This window comes from Chiloscyllium plagiosum, unplaced genomic scaffold (assembly GCF_037043375.1).
Source record: "Chiloscyllium plagiosum isolate Xiang-an unplaced genomic scaffold, Cpla_swu_hap1 HiC_scaffold_6, whole genome shotgun sequence".
NCBI lineage: Eukaryota > Metazoa > Chordata > Chondrichthyes > Orectolobiformes > Hemiscylliidae > Chiloscyllium > Chiloscyllium plagiosum.
In genome coordinates this window covers 57690806-57712904 of record NW_028270144.1, presented here as the reverse complement: position 1 = coordinate 57712904, position 22099 = coordinate 57690806, and the positions used below count along the sequence as shown (strand labels likewise).

The 22099-nt window shown below is 40.5% G+C and overlaps 1 protein-coding gene across 2 annotated transcripts in view; it reads right to left on the bottom strand.

Moving 5' to 3' along the window:
- The window catches only part of LOC122550577 (neutral amino acid uniporter 4-like), a 206183-nt gene extending 204259 nt beyond the window's left edge, over positions 1–1924 (bottom strand). For both annotated transcript variants that reach the window (XM_043691517.2, XM_087988028.1), the window contains exon 1: positions 1524–1924. In XM_043691517.2, coding sequence (XP_043547452.2) covers positions 1524–1545 — 22 coding nt within the window. In that variant the 5' untranslated portion in view covers positions 1546–1924. The remainder of the gene's footprint in view (positions 1–1523) is intronic.
- Positions 1925–22099: the final 20175 nt, after the last annotated feature.

Genomic DNA, 22099 nt, shown 5'->3' with positions numbered 1-22099 from the left:
CTGTGGAATTCATTGCCGCAGAGTGCAGTGGAGGCTGGGATGCTAAATGTCTTCAAGGCAGAAATTGATAAATTCTTGATGTCACAAGGAATTAAGGGCTACGGGGAGAATGCGGGTAAGTGGAGGTGAAATGCCCATCAGCCATGATTGAATAGCGGAGTGAACTCGATGGGCCGAATGGCCTTACTTCCGCTCCTATGCCTTATGGTCTTATCGTCTTATAACTAATTAACCATACCTTCTACGTTCACATTCAAAACATTTACATAAATGATGAAAAGCAGTGGACCTAGCACCAATCCTTGTTGCACATGGCTGGTCACAGGCCTCCCGTCTGAAAAACAACCCTCCACCATGACCTTCTGTCTTCCACCTTCAAACATGTTCTGTATCCAAATGGCTAATTCTCCACGTATTCCATGTGAACTAACCTTGCTAACCAGTCTCGGGGAACTCTGTCGAACTCCTTACTGAAGTCCATACAGATCACCTCCACCACTCAGCCCTCTTCAATCCTCTTCGTTATTTCTTCAAAAAAACTCAAGCAAGTCAGTGAGACACGATTTTCCATGCTCAAAACCATGTTGACTATCCAAAATCAGTCATTGCTTTTCCAAATACATGTAAATCCTGTCCTTCAGGATTCCTTCCAACAATTTGCCCACCACACCCTGTTACATTTTGAGTTGAATCCCTTACAAAAATAGGCAAGACCAAATGTTTGACCACATATCTTAACCAAAACAAAATTTAAGACATCCCTAGTTCTGTCTTATCTGACCACAGCCACATATGAGAAAAATGAACACTGATAAAAACAGTTTTAATTCCAAAAAGATACACCTGATGTCAAACTTTGTTTCTAATATATGAAGGAAATGTTCTAATTTCAACAAGGTAGGCTCATGGAGACTCAGAATTATACAGCATGGAAACAGTGCCTTCTGTCCAATCATCCATACCAACCAGAAATTGTTGTCAAACTTTGCTTCTAATGTATGAATGAAGCTATCCACATTGAACAAAATAAATTATTTCACATTGCATCACAGAGATATTTAAAATGGAAAAAAATACTCTTTGGTCCAACTCTTCATTGCCACCAGATATCCTAAACTGATCTAATTCCCATATCCCTGCAAACCCTTCCTTTTCATGTACCCACTCAGATGTCTTTTATATCCAGGGTACATTTATAAATTTCAGTGTTGGACAAATGGCAAATAATTAAAAAGAAGCTAGTCTCTTTAACCGAAAAACAAAACGTTCGCACCTCCAAATGTAGTCAGTTTCATCATAAACAACATTTGTTTTTATTTTGCTTTCATGGAGGTTCCTTTTCCTCCTCATAAGCACAGCAACAGTGTGATTTTACTTGCAATGAATGAGCCGATCGGTTTGTTTTTGATGTATTAACCATGAGTTCTGCAGTGCTGTAACCCATAGAGGAAAGCCACAGCAGCCAGTAATCCCCAGCCCCCTGGCCTCAGCTCCTGCCCCAGTAATACCGATAGCCCAATTACCTATTTCCTCCCCGGGCTCCATGTCAGTTGCTGCGCCACGTCACACGCCGTCTCCTCCTAAAACCGATTTCTTTGCTCCAAAACAATCCTAAGCAACAAAATAAAACTGGCGTTTCCAAAAATAAATTTTGACAGGCCGCCGCTCGAGATGAACGTGAGCCTGATGTTATCCTCCCACTTAGCAGCAAACATTAACTCCTTGGAGGAGGCAAATTCAAAGAATAAAAGTCCACGATGCTCGCGTCGATCTTCGCCGGCCTCAGCTTCACAGTTCTGCTGCTCACACTATCAACCACCGGTTTGAACTGCAGCACGAACCAGGCATTGATCAGAGAGAAACACAGTCACTCTGTGAGAATGAAGACCCTTTGCCATCCCCAGAGCACAGAGACGGCGCATGTACACTCCCTGCTCCCCACAAAGCCGGACTACGCGTGCGCAGCTCCTGCCTCCCGCTGAATGTGAATGCCTGTGAAAGTGAATGTGCAGTCTCTCGACTCTTCACTGAATGCCCAAAAGATATTTAAATGTAACGTTCTGTTTTCTTATAGAGTGAGCCCATTGCATTTTCCACGCAGATTTTCGTCCCTTGGTTTTAATTTCCTGATTCACTTGTCTAGACACTTTTATCCGTTATTCCAACGAATTTAGTTTTATCTCACGAGACCTTTGGAATGTTTTTACAGCAGTTTTATGGCTTCAAATGCCCATAAAGTATAGAAGTAGAATTCGGTCATTCAGACCACCAAGTCTGCTCTGCAATTTGACCATGCCTGATGTGGTCCTCAATCCCATTCTCTTGCCTTCTTCCAGTAGCATTTGATCCCCTTGCTAATCAAGAACCTATCTATCTTTTCCTTAAATATATCCAATGATTTGGTCATCATAGCATTCTGCAGCAACCAGCTCCACAGATTCATCATCTCTAGCTGAAGAAATTCCTCATCATCTCAGTCCTACCGGGTCCTTCCTTCACTCTGAGGCTGTACCCTCAGGTCCTAGTATTCCCTACTAGTGGAAACATCATCCATTCTATCCAGGCCTTCCACTGTTCTCTAAGTTTCAATGAGATCCCTTCCTCATCGCAGATGAGTAGCATAGAGAAGTTTTCCCATTTAGAAAACAGTCTTCATGTCAAAGTGCATAACCTCACCCTTGCTTAAATTATATTCCATCTGTCACTTCTTTGCCCACTGTCCTAACCTTACAAATTCTTCTGCAGCCTCCCTGCTCACTCAACACTATTTACCCCTCCGTCTATTTTTGTGTCACCTACAAACTTAGCAACAATGCCCCCAATTCCTTAATTCAGATCAGTAATGAATAACATGATTAGCTGTGGTCCCAACACTGGAACTCTTCTAGTCACCAGCTGCCATCCTGAAACAGATCCCTTTAAATCCATTCGCTGCCTTCTGACAGTTAGCCAACCCTCTATCCATGCCAGTACCTTGTCCCTAAAACAATGCACTCTCATGTTATTTGACAACATTCTGTGCGACACAATATCCATGACCTTCTGGAAATCCAAACAGATTATGTCTACTGGCTGTGCACAGTGGCTCAATTGTTAGCGTCAGGGACCAAGGTTCGATTCTAGCCACTGTCTGTGTGATATTTGCACATTCTCCCTGTGTCTGTGTGGGTTTTCTCCAGGTGCTCTGGTTTCCTCCCACAATCCAAAGATGTGCCAGGTTGCATGGATTGGCCATGCTAAATTGCCTGTACTGTTCAGAGATGTGTAGGTTAGGTGCATTAGTCAGGATAAATGTAGAATAATAGGGCAGGGTGGGTCTGGATGGGTTACACTTTGGAAGTTCAGTGTGGATTTGTTGGGTCAAATGGCCTGGTTCCACACTGTCGGGATTCTAAGATCTATCTTGCTCATTGCCTCCTTAAAGAAATCTAATAGACTTTTAGGCATGGACCCCACTTGTTGAAGCCATGCTAACTCAGCTCTTTTTGGTGCAAATTGCAAAGAAACCCATCACTTGCAAATCAGCTAGCAATAACTCAACCAGTAATATACAATGTGCGTTTATATATATTATTATTACTATTATTGGATAAATTTAAGATGATTCAATTGGAATGAATTTTCAATCTGAGTAACATGCAAATAACCATTTGGCACAGAAGCAGTGTTCCACTCTCTGGGTCAGAACATTATGGTTCAAGTCACAACTGCTACAGAGGTGTGCCCTATCATGTCTGAACAGGTTATTTTGTTATTTTCTGAATCAACCTGTTCAGAAACATTATTACACACCTCTGGAGCATGTGGGATATGAAGCTGGGCCTCTTGAACAAGGTTTTTATGTTTTCTAATCAACCTGTTCAGAGATGTTATTATCTACCTCTGAGACTTGAATCCATCTCTAGCTGGCTCAGAGGTGGGGACAACACCAGAGAACTGTAAACAGATCATTTCTTCATAATTCATTTTATCCAGAAATCCTTTCTGTGTTTTTTATATACATATTCAGGTGTGCTATTACATACAACTGAACTTTTTTCTCATCACCAAATCATCTGTGATTCTTTTCATCTATTTGAGGTGGCACTTTGTCTCAGTGATAAGCACTGGTGCTTCACAGTGCCAGGGACCCGGCTTTGATGTCACTCTTGGGTGACTGTCTGTATGGAGTTCGCACATTCTCCCACTGTCTGCACAGATTTCCTCCAGTTGCTCCAGTTTCCTCCCACAGTCCAAAGTTGTGCAGGTTAGGCGGATTGGTCATGCTAAATTGCCCATAGTGTCAAGGGATGGCCAAGCTAGATGAATTAGCCATGGGAAATGCAGGATTACAGGGAGTGAGTGCAGGTGTGGGTCAGGGTGGGATGCTCTTTGGAGGGTCAGTGTGTACTTGATAGGCTGAATGGCCTGGTTCCATACTGTAGGGATTCTGTAGAACATAGAAAAATACAACACAGAACAGGCCCTTCGTCCTAGGATGTTGTGCCGAGGATTAATTAGATTAGATTACAGTTTGGAAACAGGCCCTTCGGCCCAACACGTCCACACCGACCCGCCGAAGTGCAACCCACCCATACCCATACATTAACCCCTTACCTAACACTATGGGCAATTTAGCATAGCCAATTCACCTAACCTGCACATCTTTGGACTGTGGGAGGAAACCGGAGCACCCAGAGGAAACCCCACGCAGACACGGGGAGAACGTGCAAACTCCACACAGTCAGTCACCTGAGGCGGGAATTGAACCCGGGTCTCTGGCGCTGTGAGGCAGCAGTGCTAACCACTGTGCCACCGTGCCGCCCACCAATCCTAATGTAACAAAAAATAATCTTACCTACGCACCCCTCAATTCACTGCTGCTCATGCGCATGTCCAGCAAGCGCTTAAATGTCCTCAATGACTCTGCTTCCACCACCATCACTGGCAACACATTCCATGCATTCACATCTCTCTGTGTAAAGAACCTACCTCTGATGTCTCCTTTATATCTTCCTCCTAATATCTTAAAGCTATGACCCCTCGTTCCAGTCAATCCTGTCCTGGGGAAAAGTCTTTGGCTATTGACTCTATCCATGCCTCACCTTGTATACCTCGATCAGGTCTCCTCTCTTTCCTCCTTCTCTCCAGAGGGAAAAGTCACAAGACAAGCCCTCCAGTCCAGGCAGCATCCTGGTAAACCTTCTTTGCACCCTCTCCAAAGTCTCTGTATTTTCCTATAGTAGGGCGACCAGAACTGGACACAATATTCCAAGTGTGGTCTCACCAGGGACTTGTAGAGCTGTAGTAAAACCTCATAGCTCTTAAACTCGATCCCTCTGTTAATGAAAGCCAAAACACCACATGCTTTCTTAAAAACCCTGTCCACTTGGGTGGCAACTTTGAGGGATCCCTCAGTTCCTCCATACGGCCAAGAATCCTGTCTTTAATCCTATAACCAGCATTCAAGTTCGACCTTCCAAAATGCATCACTTCGCATTTATCCAGGTTGAACTCCATCTGCCATTTCTCAGCCTAGCTCTGCATCTTGTCTATGTCACACTGCAGCCTGCAATAGCCCTCAATATTATCAATGGCACCTCCAATCTTTGTGCCGTCTGCAAATTTACTAACCCACCCCTCAATCTCCTCATCCAAGTCATTTATAAAAACTACAAAGTGCAGAGGCCCAAGAACAGAGCCCTGCACAACACCACTCAACACTGACCTCCAGGCAGAATACTTTCCATCTACAACCACTCTCTACTTTCTGTCAGCCAACCAATTCTGAATCCAGATAGCCAAATCTGCCTGTATCCCAAACCTCCTGACTTTATGAATGAACCTACAATGGAGAACCTTATCAAATTCCTTGCTGAAGTCCACATACACCACATCTACTGCTCAACCTTTGTCGACCTGTCTTGTCACCTCCTTGAAGAACTCAATAAGATTAGTTAGGCATGACCTGCCCCTCACAAAGCTATGCTGACTGCCTTTAATCACGCTATGCTTTTCCAAATAGTTGTAAATCCTATCCCTCAGTATTCTTTCCAAAACCTTGCTAATCACAGACGTAAGACTGACTGACCTGTAATTGCCATGGATTTCCCCATTACCTTTCTTGAAAAGTGGAACAAAATTCACCTCCATCCGATCCTCCGCTATGACTCCTGTGGAAGCAAAGATCTTCACCAACGGCTTAGCAACCTCCTTTCTCACTTCCTGAAGTAACCTAGGATAAATCTGGTCTGGCCCTGGGGACGTATCAATCTTAATGTTCGCCAAAATTACCAGAACATCAACTTCATTAAGCTTGATCTGTTCAAGCCAATATCCCAGCTCCTTAAAGTTCTCATTCACAACAGGTCCCTTTCCTTAGTGAAAATGGAGGCAAAACACTCATTTAGGGCTTCCCCTATCTGCAGAGACTTCATGCACAAGTTCCCTACGCTATCCCTGAGCATCCCTACTTTCTCCCTGATCATTCTCTTGTTCTTCACGTATGAGTAAAATGCCTTTGGGTTCTTCATAATCCTTCCTGCCAAGCCTTTCTTGTATTCCCTCCTGGCTCTTGTCAGTCCATTTCTGAGCTCCTTTCTAACAAGCCTGTAATCCTCTAAAGCTGTGCTATATCCTTGCTTCCTCCACCTTACATTAGCTGCCTTCTTCCTTTTGACGAGAAGCTTCTCTATTCTTGTCATCCAAAGCTCTTTAATCTTACTCCTTCTTACCTGTCTTACAGGAACAAATTTGTGCATCACTTGCAACAACTGTTCCTTAAACAGTCGCCACATGTCTACTGTGCCCTTTCTGTGGAACAATTGCTCCCAATCTGTAACTATTCCCCACCATTAAATTATAATTTTTTCCAATTATTCAAATTATATGCAATGCCCAGCAATGGCCGAAACAGGTTGATTTTTTTTTCTTATATCTAGAAGTACTCTAACACACAACTGATTTTTTTCCATCATTATATCACTCATTTCTTTCCATCTATTCACTCCCACCAGTAAATTATTCATTTTCCAATTGACTAATTTATGTCCAAAGATCATTAAGGGCAATGCAAACCATCAAAGCTGAGGGAGAGGTTGAAGGGAGAAGGGTCTAAATCAAAATGAAGTTGAAATAAGCTAAAAAGGTTAATTAAAAATACTTATAAAGGAGGAGTAACAGGAACAGACCAATTGGCTCCTTGAGTCTGCTCTAGTAATCTAATCTAATCTAATCTAATCATTAAGATAATGTCTGTTCAAAATGGTGTGGCTTCATATCCACAGTTACACCTGCACAATATGCATTGACCTCCTTGTTAAACATAAACATTGTTAAAGTTCAGACATCAGAATGTTCTTTGTCTTGGTACTTAATGGATTCAATTTTTATGTAAATGTGTGCTCCAGGTCTCGTGGTGCAGTGGTAGTGTATATGCCTTTGTTTAGAAGGTCTGGGTTGAAGTCTCATTCTTACTCTGGAGTTGTGATATGTCTGAACAGATTGATTCACAGTGACATCTTGCCTCAACAATATCATGTATTAACTATGTGGAGCATAGACACAAACACTGACACATTGTGAGAGCTGGGAGAAAATGGTTAAGTTTTGGGAGTGCAAAATGCATGATGTATTTATCTAATGTTTGAACACAAAGAAATGATAGGAACTCAGAATACAGGAGGAGAAGAACATGTGGTCAATTGAGCCTCCTGAACTATTCAGCATGACCATGTCAGATCTATCTCAAAATCATAATCCTGTTATCTCCCATTAACGTTGACACCTTTAACTACAAGAAATTTATCTATTTCTTTCTTAAATATATTTAGTAAGTTTCTTCCACGTCCTTCTGTAATGCCATTTGCCTTCCTAACTGCTTACTGCAACTGTATGCTAGTTTTCAATGACCAGAGTACAAGGACACCCAAGTCCTTTAGTATATGAACTTTTTGCAGTCTATCACCATTTAAATTATCCTCTACCACTCCAGTTTTGCAACTGAAGTAGACAATTTCACAATTATCCACGTTATACTATCTCTTCATTTACACACTCAATGAACTTGTCTAGATTGAGTTGAAGCCACTTTGCATTCTTCATATCATTCACAATCCCACATGCTTTTGTGTCACTAGCAAACTTGAAAATGTTACATTTGATTCTCTCGTTGAAATCGTTGACATATACTATGAATAACTGGGGCCCAAGCATTGATCCCTGTGGCACCCCACCAGTCATCACCTTCCACTCTGAAAGAGACCCATTATTCCTACATTGCTTCTTGTCTGCTAACCAATCCTCAACCCAAGCCAATATATTACCACTAATCCTATGTGTCTTGATTGTACATGTTAACCTCTAATTTGGTATTTTATCAAAAGCTTTCTGAAAATTCAACTGCTCCATGTCACCTTATACTCCCTCATCAAATCTACTAGTAATTTTCTCAAAAAAGATCAACTAGTTTGTCAAACATAATTTCCCTTTCATGAATCCCCTGTTAACTTTGTGTAATCCTATTGCTATTTCCAAGATATTCTGCTATTGTGTCCTTTATAATAGGCTCCAGCATTTTCTCTACTACTGACATTAGGTTTGACAGCTTGTAATTCCAGTTTCCTATTTCCGTCCTTTTTTTTAAATAATGAGGTTACAATAGCCATCCTACAATGTGCTGGGATAATTCCAGAATCTATAGAATGTTGCAAGATGACAATCAATGCAACTATTATTTCCATGGTCACCTCCTTTAGTACTCTGGGATGTAGATTCTAAGGCCTTGGGATTTATCCATTTTCAATTCCATTAATTTTTCTTTTAAACCAATATTAATTTCCTTCAATTCTTCCTTCCCAAAAAAGCCTTTACTTTCCTAGCATTTCTGCTAAGTTATTTGTGTTTTCTTCTGTGAGGACAGAACAAAAGTAGACTTCGACTAAAAATAAACGTGTGAAATTATTTGAAACCATTGTCATCTCAAATTCTTAACCTACTTTACCAAATCATTTGTGATTCTACAAATATAAATTATAGGAACTGTCAAATAAAATCAGTTAATAAATGCACACTTGGAAACAGTAACATCTTTCTCAAAAGAACAAACAAAATAAAGCATTTGCATAAGCCAATGTATCCCAGCAAATGCTTTTTCAGGAAATAAAACATTGTCAGAACATAGTTTTACAAACATAGTTGTTAAATCTTGGAATTAAATATAAATAATTGATAATGTAGAACAAGAAAAAAACAGAGAAATTAAACAACTACCTCAATCTCTCGAGTTTCATTAATTTCCGAGTTTTAGTAAAAAACTTTGATCTCCCGAGCTTCAACAATTTCCAGAATTTAAAAAAAATTGGAATTTGTATCCTCGGCAGTTTTCGGAGGCTGGTGGCCTCAAAAGTTTTAACATTCTCAAGTGGTCCAAAGAGAAACAAAGAATAAATATCGAGTGCCTCCTGCCTTCCTAATAATAATAAATATCGGGGCCTCCTGCCTCCTTAACAGTTAACTGCCTGTATTAAAACTGTTCCCTGATATTTGTGATTATTAGGGAGGCAGAAGGCCCCCGACATCTTTGGCTGTTATGGAGGCAGGAGGCCCTGATATATGAGATTATTAGGGAGGTAGGAGGCCCCCGATGTTTGTGACTATTACAGGGGCTGTTGACCCCAATATTTAATACAGGTGGTTGATGCTAATTTAAAGTATATTGACTAAGATTTATCTGCTTATAATAGGTAGAAAGGAGGCTTGGAATTTAATTATAAGCAAATATCTAGTAATAATAACCTAATAATAATTTGATTTCAGATAGTCAATGTGGTTTCTTCAAGGGCTGGTCGTGTCTCACGAACCTCATTAAGTTTTTTGAGAAGGTGACCAAGCATATAGATGAGGGAAGGGCAGTTGATGTGGTATACATGGACTTGAGTAAAGCCTTTGATAAGGTTCCACATGGTAGGCTGTTGGAGAAAATGCAGAGGCATGGGATTGAGAGTGATTTAGCTGTTTGGATTAGAAACTGGCTTTCTGAAAGAAGGCAGCGAGTGGTGGTTGATGGAAAATATTCAGCCTGGAGTCTGGTTACTAGTGGTGTGCCACAGGATCTGTTTTGGGACCACTGCTGTTTGTCATTTTTATAAATGACTTAGACGCAGACATAGTGGATGGATTAGTAAATTTCGAGATGACACTAAAGTCGGTGGAGTAGTGGACAGTGTGGAATAATGTTACAGGCTGCAAGGGGACTTGGAGAAACTGCAGAATTGGGCTGAGAGGTGGAAAATGGAGTTCAGTGCAGCTAAATGTGAGGTGATGCACTTTGGGAAGAATAACAGGAACACAGGGTACTGGGTCAATGGAAAGATTCTTGGTAGTGTGGATGTGCAGAGGGACCTTGGTGTCCATGTACATAGAGCCCCGAAAGTTGCCACCCAGCTGGATAGTGCTGTTAAGAAGGCATACTGTGTGTTAGGTTTCAATTGTAGAAGGATTGCGTCCCGGAGCCGCAATATCATGCTGCAAATATACAAAACGCTGATGCGGCCACACTTGTAATATTGTGTACAGTTCTGGTCCCCATATTTCAGGAAGGATGTGGAAGCATTAGAAAAAGGTGCAGAGGAGATTTACCAGGATGTTGCCTGGTCTGGAGGGAAGGTCTTATGAGGAAAAGCTGAGAGACTTGGGTCTGTTCTCATTGGAAAGAAGAAGACTAAGAGGGGATTTGATAGAGACATACAAGATGATCAGAGGATTAGATGGGGTAGACAGTGAAAGACATTTTCCTAGGATGATGATGTCAGCTTGTACAAGGGGGCATATCTACAAATTGAGGGGTGATAAATTTAAGACAGATGTCAGAGGCAGGTTCTTTACGCAGAGAGTGGTAAGGGCGTGGAATGCTCTAACTACTAATGTAGTCAACTCAGCCACATTAGGGAGGTTTAAACAATCCTTAGATAAGCACATGGATGATTTTGGAATTTTAGGACGAGCTGAGAATAGTTCACAGGTCGGCGCAACATCGAGGGCAGAAAGGCCTGTTCTGTGCTGTATTGTTCTATGTTCTATAATAAAAAAAATTAAGTTGATTAATAAAAGAAAATATTGCGATATTTTAGAATAAAAGATAATTTTTAAAAAACAAAGGTTTGTGAAATTAATTAGGGTTTGATGAAGTCTGATTAGTGAATAATAAAATTAGTTGTTATAAATATGAAATAATTTTAAAATGGGTAATTACATAGAACAGATAATCCATCCTCAACGTTGGTGAAACTATGTGAAAAAGATTAGATTAGATTAGATTAGATTACTTACAGTGTGGAAACAGGCCCTTCGGCCCAACAAGTCCACACCGACCCGCCGAAGCGTAACCCACCCATACCCCTACATTTACCCCTTTACCTAACACTACGGGCAATTTAGCATGGCCAATTCACCTAACCTGCACATCTTTGGACTGTGGGAGGAAACCGGAGCCCCCGGAGGAAACCCACGCAGACACGGGGAGAACGTGCAAACTCCACACAGTCAGTCGCCTGAGTCGGGAATTGAACCCGGGTCTCTGGCGCTGCGAGGCAGCAGTGCTAACCACTGTGCCACCGTGCCGCCCACCAAGCTCGAGATCCAGGACTGTTTTGAATCTGATTTGCATTTTGGAAATTTAACATGATTTCTTTTAAGGAGTGAGAGAGAGAGAAGGAGAGAGAAAGCCCTACAGCTCATAAAAAGTTGGTTCCCTGGAGCTCGATATCCAGGACTGTTTTGAACCTGATTTTCATTTTGGAAATTTAACATGATTTCTTTTAAGATTAAGAATCCTTCAATGATAATGAAATAAAATATTAAATCCTGTTCTTTTTACAGGTCATGACTGCCTTACTGTACTAAAGACTGAGATATGGTGCGTGGGTGTGTGTATGGTGTGTGTGTGTATGGTGTGTGTGTGTGATATAGAGAGAGAAAGAGAGAGAAAGGCCTATAGCTCGTAGAAAGTATAACTCTTTTTGATTTGGTTTGAATGCACATTTGTTTTTTTTTTGGTGATCAAATGTTTGTCCTTAGTTCCCTGGAACTCAAGATCCAGGATTGTTTTGAATCTGATTTGCATTTTGGAAATTTAACATGATTTATTTTAAGGCTAAGGATCCTTCAGTGTTTATGAAATAAAATATTAACTCCTGTTCTTTTTATAGGTCATGACTGCCCTACTGTCAATTTCTAACGAATCTCTTTTATCCTTACATGAAAGCCAACCTTATTTGATTTCAAATCAGTTTAATACAGAGGAAGACAACATTATAACCTTTTTTTTCAGACTCGTTTGTTTCCACTTAATTTTAAGACTGCTGTGTTTTATTGGTGATTATTGGTCAGGACAGTTGTAGTCTTATTGAGGGATTCTCTTCCCTCAATGACAATTGAAATTTCAGTTCAACATTAGGTTGTGATAAATCATCTCAAAATTTAATATCCTATGGTCATTGGATTTAGCTATTGTTCGTGCATTAGAAATTTTTTTTTAACATGAATAGACAAAATCTTTTAAGGCACCTCCAGTTATTTCACAAACTATACCATTGTAATTAAGCAATGACTGGTCAGAACTACTTAAGAAACCTAATCTTGGATTTAAATTAAGGGACTAAAACTGGGTAGTTATAGTGGATTTCAAAGTTGGGAAATTTTACATTTTAAATATTAAATACTGAATAAATGAATTTCCAATTTATATTGATGAGTGTAAGAAAATAAAATGTTGCATGTTACTCAGATATATATTGTAAAACTAATGACCATTGATATATTGCCACAGAAGCGATTTGTTCTCAAAACAAGACAAAGAGAACTAAGCTCTGTTGATCTTCCAATGTCTGCAAAAATAAATGAAACTTATTTTCCGGACTCTTCTTCAGCTGGATCCCCACTCAGTAATGCATAAAGTATGCTTGGTACCACTCCACTCTGAATTCAAACTGAATTCTATCCATATGATTAGGTGTCCCTAACGAATGAGGAAGAACTACTGCCTGACTTAAGCAGACACTGCTGTCACCCAGCATTCCACCCTTTGGACAATAGGGACAACCAAACATATCGAGGAATTGGGTAGTATATCGATCACTGTTTCTTTTGTAGCATCACTGCCCCATTGCCATGGAGTTAGCAGGTTCCATAATGTCACAGCCATGTGGTACAGTGACCAGGGCAAGTGAACGAGACAAATCACCGAGTTAGTTATTCTCCTCTTGCAATTTTTGATTAGCTGAAAATTCAAATCCTAAAACTAGCTTTCAGATTACGACACTCAAGATTCCAAAATGTATAGTTAGGACCAGGCTTTAAAGTTAGACAAACATAAATTGATAAATTAGTTAAATAAGGTTAAAATGAAAATAGAGGCTAGGAGATCAACTACAGATGAGAAGAGAATGATGTAATAAGAAGGATAAAGCAGCAGATTACAGTTTTTAAAATGTTTTAGTCACTTGTTGGGTTCCCACTCTGAATTACAGATAATGATTATTTTATTTATTATTATGGATATTTATTATTAATAATTATATTTATTACTATCTATATTATTAATATTTATAATAATCAATTGTATTAGCCCGAACCAAAACTAATTGGCAGGATTGCTTGTTTTTAATTCCTTCAGAGAAGGGACATGAGAAAACAATGTAAGGCCACTAAGGTTGAGGAATATATAAACAAGGTTAAAGCAACAATACTATAAATAAAGAACTTAGATTCTACTCGGAATCCCAAGCCTATGCGGGGCATACTGATCGTTTTTAAGGATTGGGATTTTGTTCCTGTATGCCTGGTGGCTCAGTGGTTCGCATTGCTGCCTCATAGTGCCAGGATCCTGGGTTCAATTCCAGCTTTGGGCGACTGTCTGTGTGGAGTTTGCACATTCTCCCTAGGTCTGCGTTGGTTTCCTCCCACAGTCCAAAGATGTACAGGCCAGGTGAATTGGCCATACTAAATTGTCCATGGTGTTAGGTGCATTAGTCAGAGGGAAATGGGTCTGGGTGGGTTACTCTTCGGAGGGTTGGTGTGGACTTGTTGTGCTGAAGGGCCTGTTTCCACACTGTAGGAAGTCTAATCTAATCATCTCCTGTACCTAGCCTTAATTTAAACCACCCACTTGTTGCAAACCTTTCCTTCTTTTGAAAATGAAGCATCCAGTCTTCATAGCTGATATCATGGGGATGAGTGGCCTGTACTATCCTAAATCAGGGCCCACCCCAGGAACTAGAGTTTGTTAATGAAGCATGCCCCAACTACAAGACCAAACCAGCCAAATTTGCTCAATATGTCCGAGGGTGATACAAATGTAGATGCTGTAAAATCCTGGGAGTAGCCTGAATATGAATGGCTTGTGTTACAAGACTGAAAGATGCGCTTATCTGTCTGATGGAAGTGACAAACATTTGAACAATAATGAAGAAGCTCAATTACCTTTAATTAACCCTATGGTTTTGCAATGTTTTCCACCTGGAGTCACTATCAGGGTCCAGACCAACAGTACGAACCAGTCCAGGAATTTCCAGTCGCAATTGAGGTGAGTGGTGGTTTTCTATTGGGACGGCCAGAACCAGACTGAACCATGATGCAAGTTACAGGTAAAACAAATTATATCCAGCGGCCTTGCGATCCCAAATGCCGTATGCCAGCCCTGATAGGGCTGGTTGGAACCACAATACCCACTGGGGGGCGGAACCTACCTCGTGCCCACCTGATGATCACTGCTGGACAACCTTTTCCCGAGGGGATCCTGAAAATGGGGACAGACAGGCCCAGCATTTCACCTTTGACACTGGCAACAAGACATCAAAAACCCTAGGGCCCAATGCCTGGCCCTTGCTTTAACTGTTGTAATGTGGCCAATGGGGAGCAATGTGTCTTTAATGTTACCTCGGAGCTGACGTTGGAAATCGACATGCTTTCATCCTATCAAAAGGAAAATCTACTAATATACACTGACTCTTCATTGTGCTTTTAATATGATCCACAAATTTTGGAGCTTTCTGGGAACATTGAAGATTTTTAACCCCTAAGGGGGCAGCGATATTGTAATGCTATTTTGTTCAATCAGTCTGATGATTATCAAGATGTTCGGCTCATGCTGATACTGTTTCTAAAGTAGTGGGCAAGTATATGCAGCTGCCAAGCAGGCAGCCTTACACCCCAAACTTCTGATCCCATTGGGTGCCTAGCAAAACCCAGTTAGACAGAGTATAAGGACGGGTATACCAGACCTGGGGAAGATGCAAAAATCACGGGGGAATGAGACTGTCTGTTCAGTGCCAGTTCACAATATAGAAGTTGATTTCTCTGTGGCTTACTGACTGTAATCATATGAGTTTAGTGTTTGGACTGTTTTCCATATTGTTTAGAAATTTGGAAGTAGTTTACAAATTTCCATTTCTGAAATAATTACAGGCACTTTATATTACAATATACTACTGACTGAATTATCAAGTGATTTGATTTCATACATAGATGCTAAGCCGAAATGTCTTTGCTTTGTGTATGGAGCTTATAAGAATTGATTGATTTGATTTATTTTTTGGATTGGGCTGTTAGATCTAAGAAGGAGTGTCTGGCTGAGTTATTATCTTCATTTAGATATTTAATACTGAACAGTGATGGTTTATAATTTTAAGACTGTACCAATGTCTAAATTCTAGGGTTAGTTCAATATTAGAAAAATTTCAGTGTGGTTTGAAAGCTTTGTATCATGCTACCATAATTTGGGGACAGCATTGCCCCCCCAGCCAATATTCATCACCAACTTTTCTGCTCAAAATCACCATCTTGTTTCTACACTTATTCTAAATACTGTTAACTACAGCTGTAGATCAGGCCATTTGATTGGGCACAAGGTTAATTTTTTTTTTAAATAATACAATATATTGCAGAACTAATCTAAATTTTAAATAATATTGATGTTTTTAGTCACAAAACTTCAAAGAGTATTACATTCTAGCAAAGCTGGATTTATAAAAATAGGTTTGCTTAATTCGCCCATTCCTGGGCTCTTCCATATAAAGTAAGAAAATAATGGGTAGGAAGGGAATCTCTAGTACAGAGTTTAAAATGAACGAGCTTTTTGCCAATATGGGCAATATATTCACTCCAGTGGGCTATTTGAGTTTGATTAATTTGAGAATTATTTATTTCAAAATTGCTCTTTGGGCTTCTAGCCTGCTGAAGAGCACAAATATGGCTTCAAATAAGGTACTCCCGCAATACTCAAATATGGGTGACCCCTACTAGATTAGTCTGTGTTACTTCTTTGCTGCTGTCTATTTTAATTGAATATATGTATATTGTATATACTTATATACAAGGAGGAAATGGTTTATACTTTATTACAATGGACACTCCTTGGTCTCCAACCTTGCAAGGGGGGAGATGATAAAGATCGAACTTGACCTGCTGTGTGGACTTGCCATTGCCAGCATTGGTGCACAAGAAGGAACAGTTTACCTGTGTGATCCTGAGCAAACAGAAACTGTGTACCAACTATGATAGGAGGATGTCCTTGTGTGCCGAGAGACTAAATGTTACCAAAAATGACTATTGCAGTGGTCAACTGCATCAAAAAGGTTCAACAGTTAATTTATAGAACAAGTCCCAATGGTCTTTACCCTGTAAAGGTGTTGTGTGCCAGTCTGATTTCATTTGTACTATTGGCATCTCTGGTAAGCCTTGTCCCCTTTCAGATAGATCACGTAGTAAAAAAAGACAAAGGGGGGGATGTTATACTTCACGAACAATTTGTTTCCAGAAACCCATAATAAAATATTTGGACAGGATGCAGTAGTTTGTTATGCCCTTACTTCAGCAAGAGACTCCCTGCCCCTTTTATCCTTCCACATCCTAACATGGGGGTATGGAATAGTACTAAAGTATTTATAGGACGTAATATCTCTTTTAGTTATTACCCATCCCCACCTGTTACTTGTTTATGGACTTCCTCCAATAAATCTGCAATATCCTATCCAAATTGCTGCAATGGTAAGGGATGGAGGTACACTTATGTAAGGGTGTCTAGAATTATACCCTGTTCTATGATAAAGTGTATTAGTCATCACTGCTTCTCTGAAGGACCTCACATCTCATGCATATGCCTTAACGAGAAATGTATCTCTATTACCACTGGAATTCAAACCCTATGTGGAGAGGGTAACAACAGCCACCTTCATTATGATATCCCTAAAGGCACTAATATTTTACCAATTATGGGAAGGGTAGAACCATTTTGGGGTGTTGACCATGTTTCCTATCAAGAAACCCACCACATTTGATTTGATGATTTTCACCCTCAGCACCCAGGACCAAATTATGTAATCATGCATTATCCACATACTCCAGGACGTCACAAGGATAAGCATGCTTCTTACTAGGAAGGTCCCTCCATTCTAGACGAAACCTGGATATTATTTTTTCAATTATAATAAGGCATCTAACTATCTTGTCCTAAATATGATTTGGAGATGCTGGGGTGTACAAAGTTAAAAATCAAACAACACCAGGTTATAGTCCAACAGGTTTAATTGGAAGCACACTAGCTTTCGTCCTTCATCAGGTGATAGGGGAGGGCTCAATCCTAACACAGAATTTATAGCAAAAATTTACAATGTGATGTAACTGAAATTATACATTGAAAAATTGATTGTCTGTTAAGCCTTTCATCTGTTAGAATACAGTGATAGTTTCACTTCTTTCATGTGTAAATCACAAAACCTTTTTTTTTAAGAAGTTGCATTCTCGGGTTAGCTGTTAACAATGGTGATAGCTAGATAATATGTTGAAGGTAAAAACAATGACAGCAGATGCTGGAAACCAGATCCTGGATTAGTGGTGCTGGAAGAGCACAGCAGTTCAGGCAGCATCCGAGGAGCAGTAAAATCGACGTTCTGGGCAAAAGCCCTTCATCAGGAATACCACCACTAATCCAGAATATGTTAAAGGTGTTGGCCCCCTGTGTTCTCTGTCTATGCCATGATGCTTAGATTGATTCTAATCTAAAAAGTGAGATAACGGAGTTTTACATAAATTCATGCAGTTTTTGAGCTCAGAGTTCTACATGAATGCATGCAGTTTTTGAGCAAAGTACAATGTAACCCTGAAAGTACAAATTCACCCCACAAAATATATGTGTGCATGTGGGTCTGTCTGTCTGTCTGTGTCTGTCTGTCTGGATTGGGGATTATGAGTGTGAGAAAGTGTATCTGTGTGTGTAGTGAGTGCAGAGTGTCTAAAGTCTGTGAGGGGGCGTAAATGTGAGTGTGGGGGAGTGTGTGTGTCTGTAAGGGTGTGTGTATGTGTGTCTGTGTGTGCATCTGTGTGTATGTGTGTCCGTGTGTATGTATGTATAGGAGTGCCTGTGTGTGTGTGAGAGTGTGTGTGTGTGTAGGAATATCTGTGTGTGTGTGTATAGTGCAATGGTGGTCACCTGTAATGTGACATGAACCCAAGGTCCCGGTTGAGGCCCTCCCCATGTGTACCGAACTTAGCTATCAGCCTCTGCTCGGCCACTTTTCTCTGCTGCCTGTCCCGAAGTCCACCTTGGAGGATGGTCACCCGAAGGTCCGAGGCTGAATGTCCTGGGCCACTGAAGTGTTCCCCAACTAGGAGGGGAACTGTCCGTTGATTGTTGTGCGGTGCCCATTCAACCGTTGTCATAGCCTTTGCACGGTTTCCCCAATGTACCATGCCTCCGGGCATCCTTGTCTGCAACGTATAAGATAGACAACGTTGGCTGAGTCACATGAGTACCTGCCATGTACAAGGTGGGAGGTGTCCCCACGCGTAATGGTGGTAGCTATGTCCACACTCTGACACGTTTTGCAGCGTCTACCGTGACAGGGCTGTATGGAGTTGTCCTGAGAGCCAGGCAGCTTGCTACAAACAACGATCTGTTTGAGGTTTGGCAGACACACGTACACACAGACGCGCACACAGACACCCACACACACCCTTACAGACACACATACTCCCACACTCACACATGCATCCCCTCACAGACTTAAGACACTCTGCACTCACTACACACACACATACACTTTCTGACACCCCACCCCAGACAGACACACACACACAGACAGACAAAGACCCACATGCACACATATATTTTGTGGGGTGAATTTGTACTTGCAGGGTTACATTGTACTTTGCTCAAAAACTGCATGCTTTCATGTAGAACTCTGAGCTCAAAAACTGCATGAATTTATGTAAAACTCCGTTATCTCACTTTTTAGATTAGAATCATTCTAAACATCATGGCATAGACAGAGGACACGGGACTAACACCTTCAACATATTGTCTAGCTATCACCATTGTTAACAGCTAACCCGAGAATGCAACTTCTTAAAAAAAAGTTTTGTGATTTACACATGAAAGAAGTGAAACTATCACTGTATTCTAACAGATGAAAGGCTTAACAGGCAATCAATTTTTCAATGTATAATTTCAGTTACTTCACATTGTAAATTTTTGCTATAAATTCTGTGTTAGGATTGAGCCCTCCACTATCACCTGATGAAGGAGCGTCGCTCCAAAAGCTAGTGTGCTTCTAATTAAACCTGTTGGACTATAACCTGGTGTTGATTTTTAACTTTGTCCTAAATAGATCAAGTACTCCTTGTGCTGTAGCTGTAGGAACACTCTTTCCAACTATTGTTCCCTGTCCAATTACCTGGCAACAAGATCATAATTTCCCTCTTAAACACTCAGTTTTCCTGACTTCTGTGCAGAATGGAAGAATCCAAACGCCACATCAAGAAGTTAAACTCATTCATTGGCATAAGCAGCTTTTAGTATTCTTTCATTAGGAGGATCTTCAGGAATTATTTAGTCATCAAAACCGTAATTATCTCATTTGCGGATTTTGGAAAATGAGACAACTGCTGCCTTAATAGAAATTAGGGAATTCCTTCAGAATTGCCCAACAAAACCGTTATGCCCTCGATTACATACTTGTGAAGGAAGGTGGAGTTTGCACTATAGTTAAAAGAAAATGCATTATGGGGCTCACTGATCTTATCAAAAACAGTACCAGACATATTGATAATATCCGCACTTTTGTCAACCAAATTAATGAAGGTGCGGGATGTGGAGATTGGGGTTTTGGCTCAAGATACAACTGGCTAATTAATTTGGCTATGTATGGTGCTATTGTTTTAATTGGTCTTTTTGTTGGTATTGCTATAGTTAAGTATATTATTGCTAAAATATTAACTTCTATTGACAATATTAGTTCCACCCAGGAAATGCTTCTTCTCCACTTAGATGAAGATGAGGAAACACCATTCCCTGCCCTTGGTTCCCCTTCGGAGGAAGAGGAAGTATGGCAGTCTTTTGCTGCCATCAAATTGGAATAATTTGATCCATGCCTTTATGACGTGGTCATGGAATGACAAAAGGGGGGAGATGAGAATCTAAAATTTGAATTTAGGTATTGTTAGAATCAACCAAGTATATGTAGATTTTTATTAACCACAAAATGGCTTTTCAATTTAAAAGAATACAACAAAATGGCTGAGAATAGTGATTGAACCCTGTGAACTTGTACGGCTGTTTTGCAGAATTAAGCTGAACTCCAAAGATAAGAGGACAATGGAGTTTTCATAAAATGAATACTGACACATTAATTGACCATTCGAACTAACCTTAAACTGCTACCATGGCATGACGATTTACGTAAGATTTCTTTCCCAGGGAACACCACTGGATTAGCCTGTTGTCAATCATGTCGCCATATTACAATTGATTGGACTTTTCTTGAAATTAAGAACCCTTTCCCAGAAATATAATTGGATTAACTTGCTGTAAATCGTGTCACCTTATTGTATGTGATTAGTCTTTTCTTGTAATTAAGGTTGTACTATCGCTTAAAAAATATATATAAATAATGTGTGATTTTCAAATGTAGTTGTACAACTTCACCATGGAACATAAAAGCTTTAACCTCTGTGTTGCTAGACAGAATTGTGTCTAGGTGCCTTAATTTAATAAAATAATGACCCTTGCTTTTGTACAGACCGCATTCTGTTGATTCTTTTGACCAATCTTGAACCAAGAAGCCCCTCTTGAGGCATCATAAATCTTCATACTCAATGCTGTGCCTTACATTGCCCCAACAACTATCATTGTAATACTGCTGCATGAAAACAGTGAAATCAGGAGCATGCATCCTACTTAATAAATAGACAAGTCATCTGCACTCTTTGCTCACCAACATTAGACACTCTTCCCCTGAATCTACCTGGATACTTACAGTGTCTCTGCTTTACATTGTTTTGTTTTGCCTTTTGCACTTTGACCCCTCAACGAGAGATACCATGCTAATATTACTACCGTTGTGCTATGCTGTTTATTGCAGACACAAAGTCAGGAAGGTTTTTATGGTTGTCAGCAGGCCTCAGCAAAGTCAATAGAGATAGCCTTTTCTCAGCTTGTCCTCGCACATTAAGCCAAGGGAAGCATCCAGTAGCAGTCCTGGTACTACTCAAGGTGATCAGAGTCAAGATCCTTTCCTCAGAAGGTGTGAGGAGAATGCAGGGGCATGATAGCAGCATGCCACCAGTCTTGATTCTTTCTGCTGTATTAAGGGCTGGTTTCTTCCTGAAGTGAAAGAGAGGCAGGTATTGTAGAGATGAAAGTGGATGGCGCAGCTATCATTGTTGGTGGGAGGTGTCTCAAGCAAATGAACATGCACACAGAGGTATGCAATAGTGGTATTAGTTGGGTTGAGTGAGGAAAATTGTGCAACATGTTGCAGACAATATCGAGATTTGTCCAGTGTGAGCCTCAGTGGTGCAGGTGGGGTGTAGTAGCAGAGATTGAGTGTGTGTGAGGTATTGGAGACAAGGTGGTGGCACTTACATTGGTAGAGTGTAGAGGGTCATTAACCTTCTTCTACAGTGTTGTCCATTCCTCCAGGTGACTGAGACTGCTTTAACCTGGATTGCAAACATTGGATCATGCATGGTCTGGAGTTGTGGCATCCTCCAGGAGGAAGAGACTGTCCTGCCTGTGCATCACCACATCTACCAGGAGCTTGAATATCCTATCCTTAAAGCGACATTC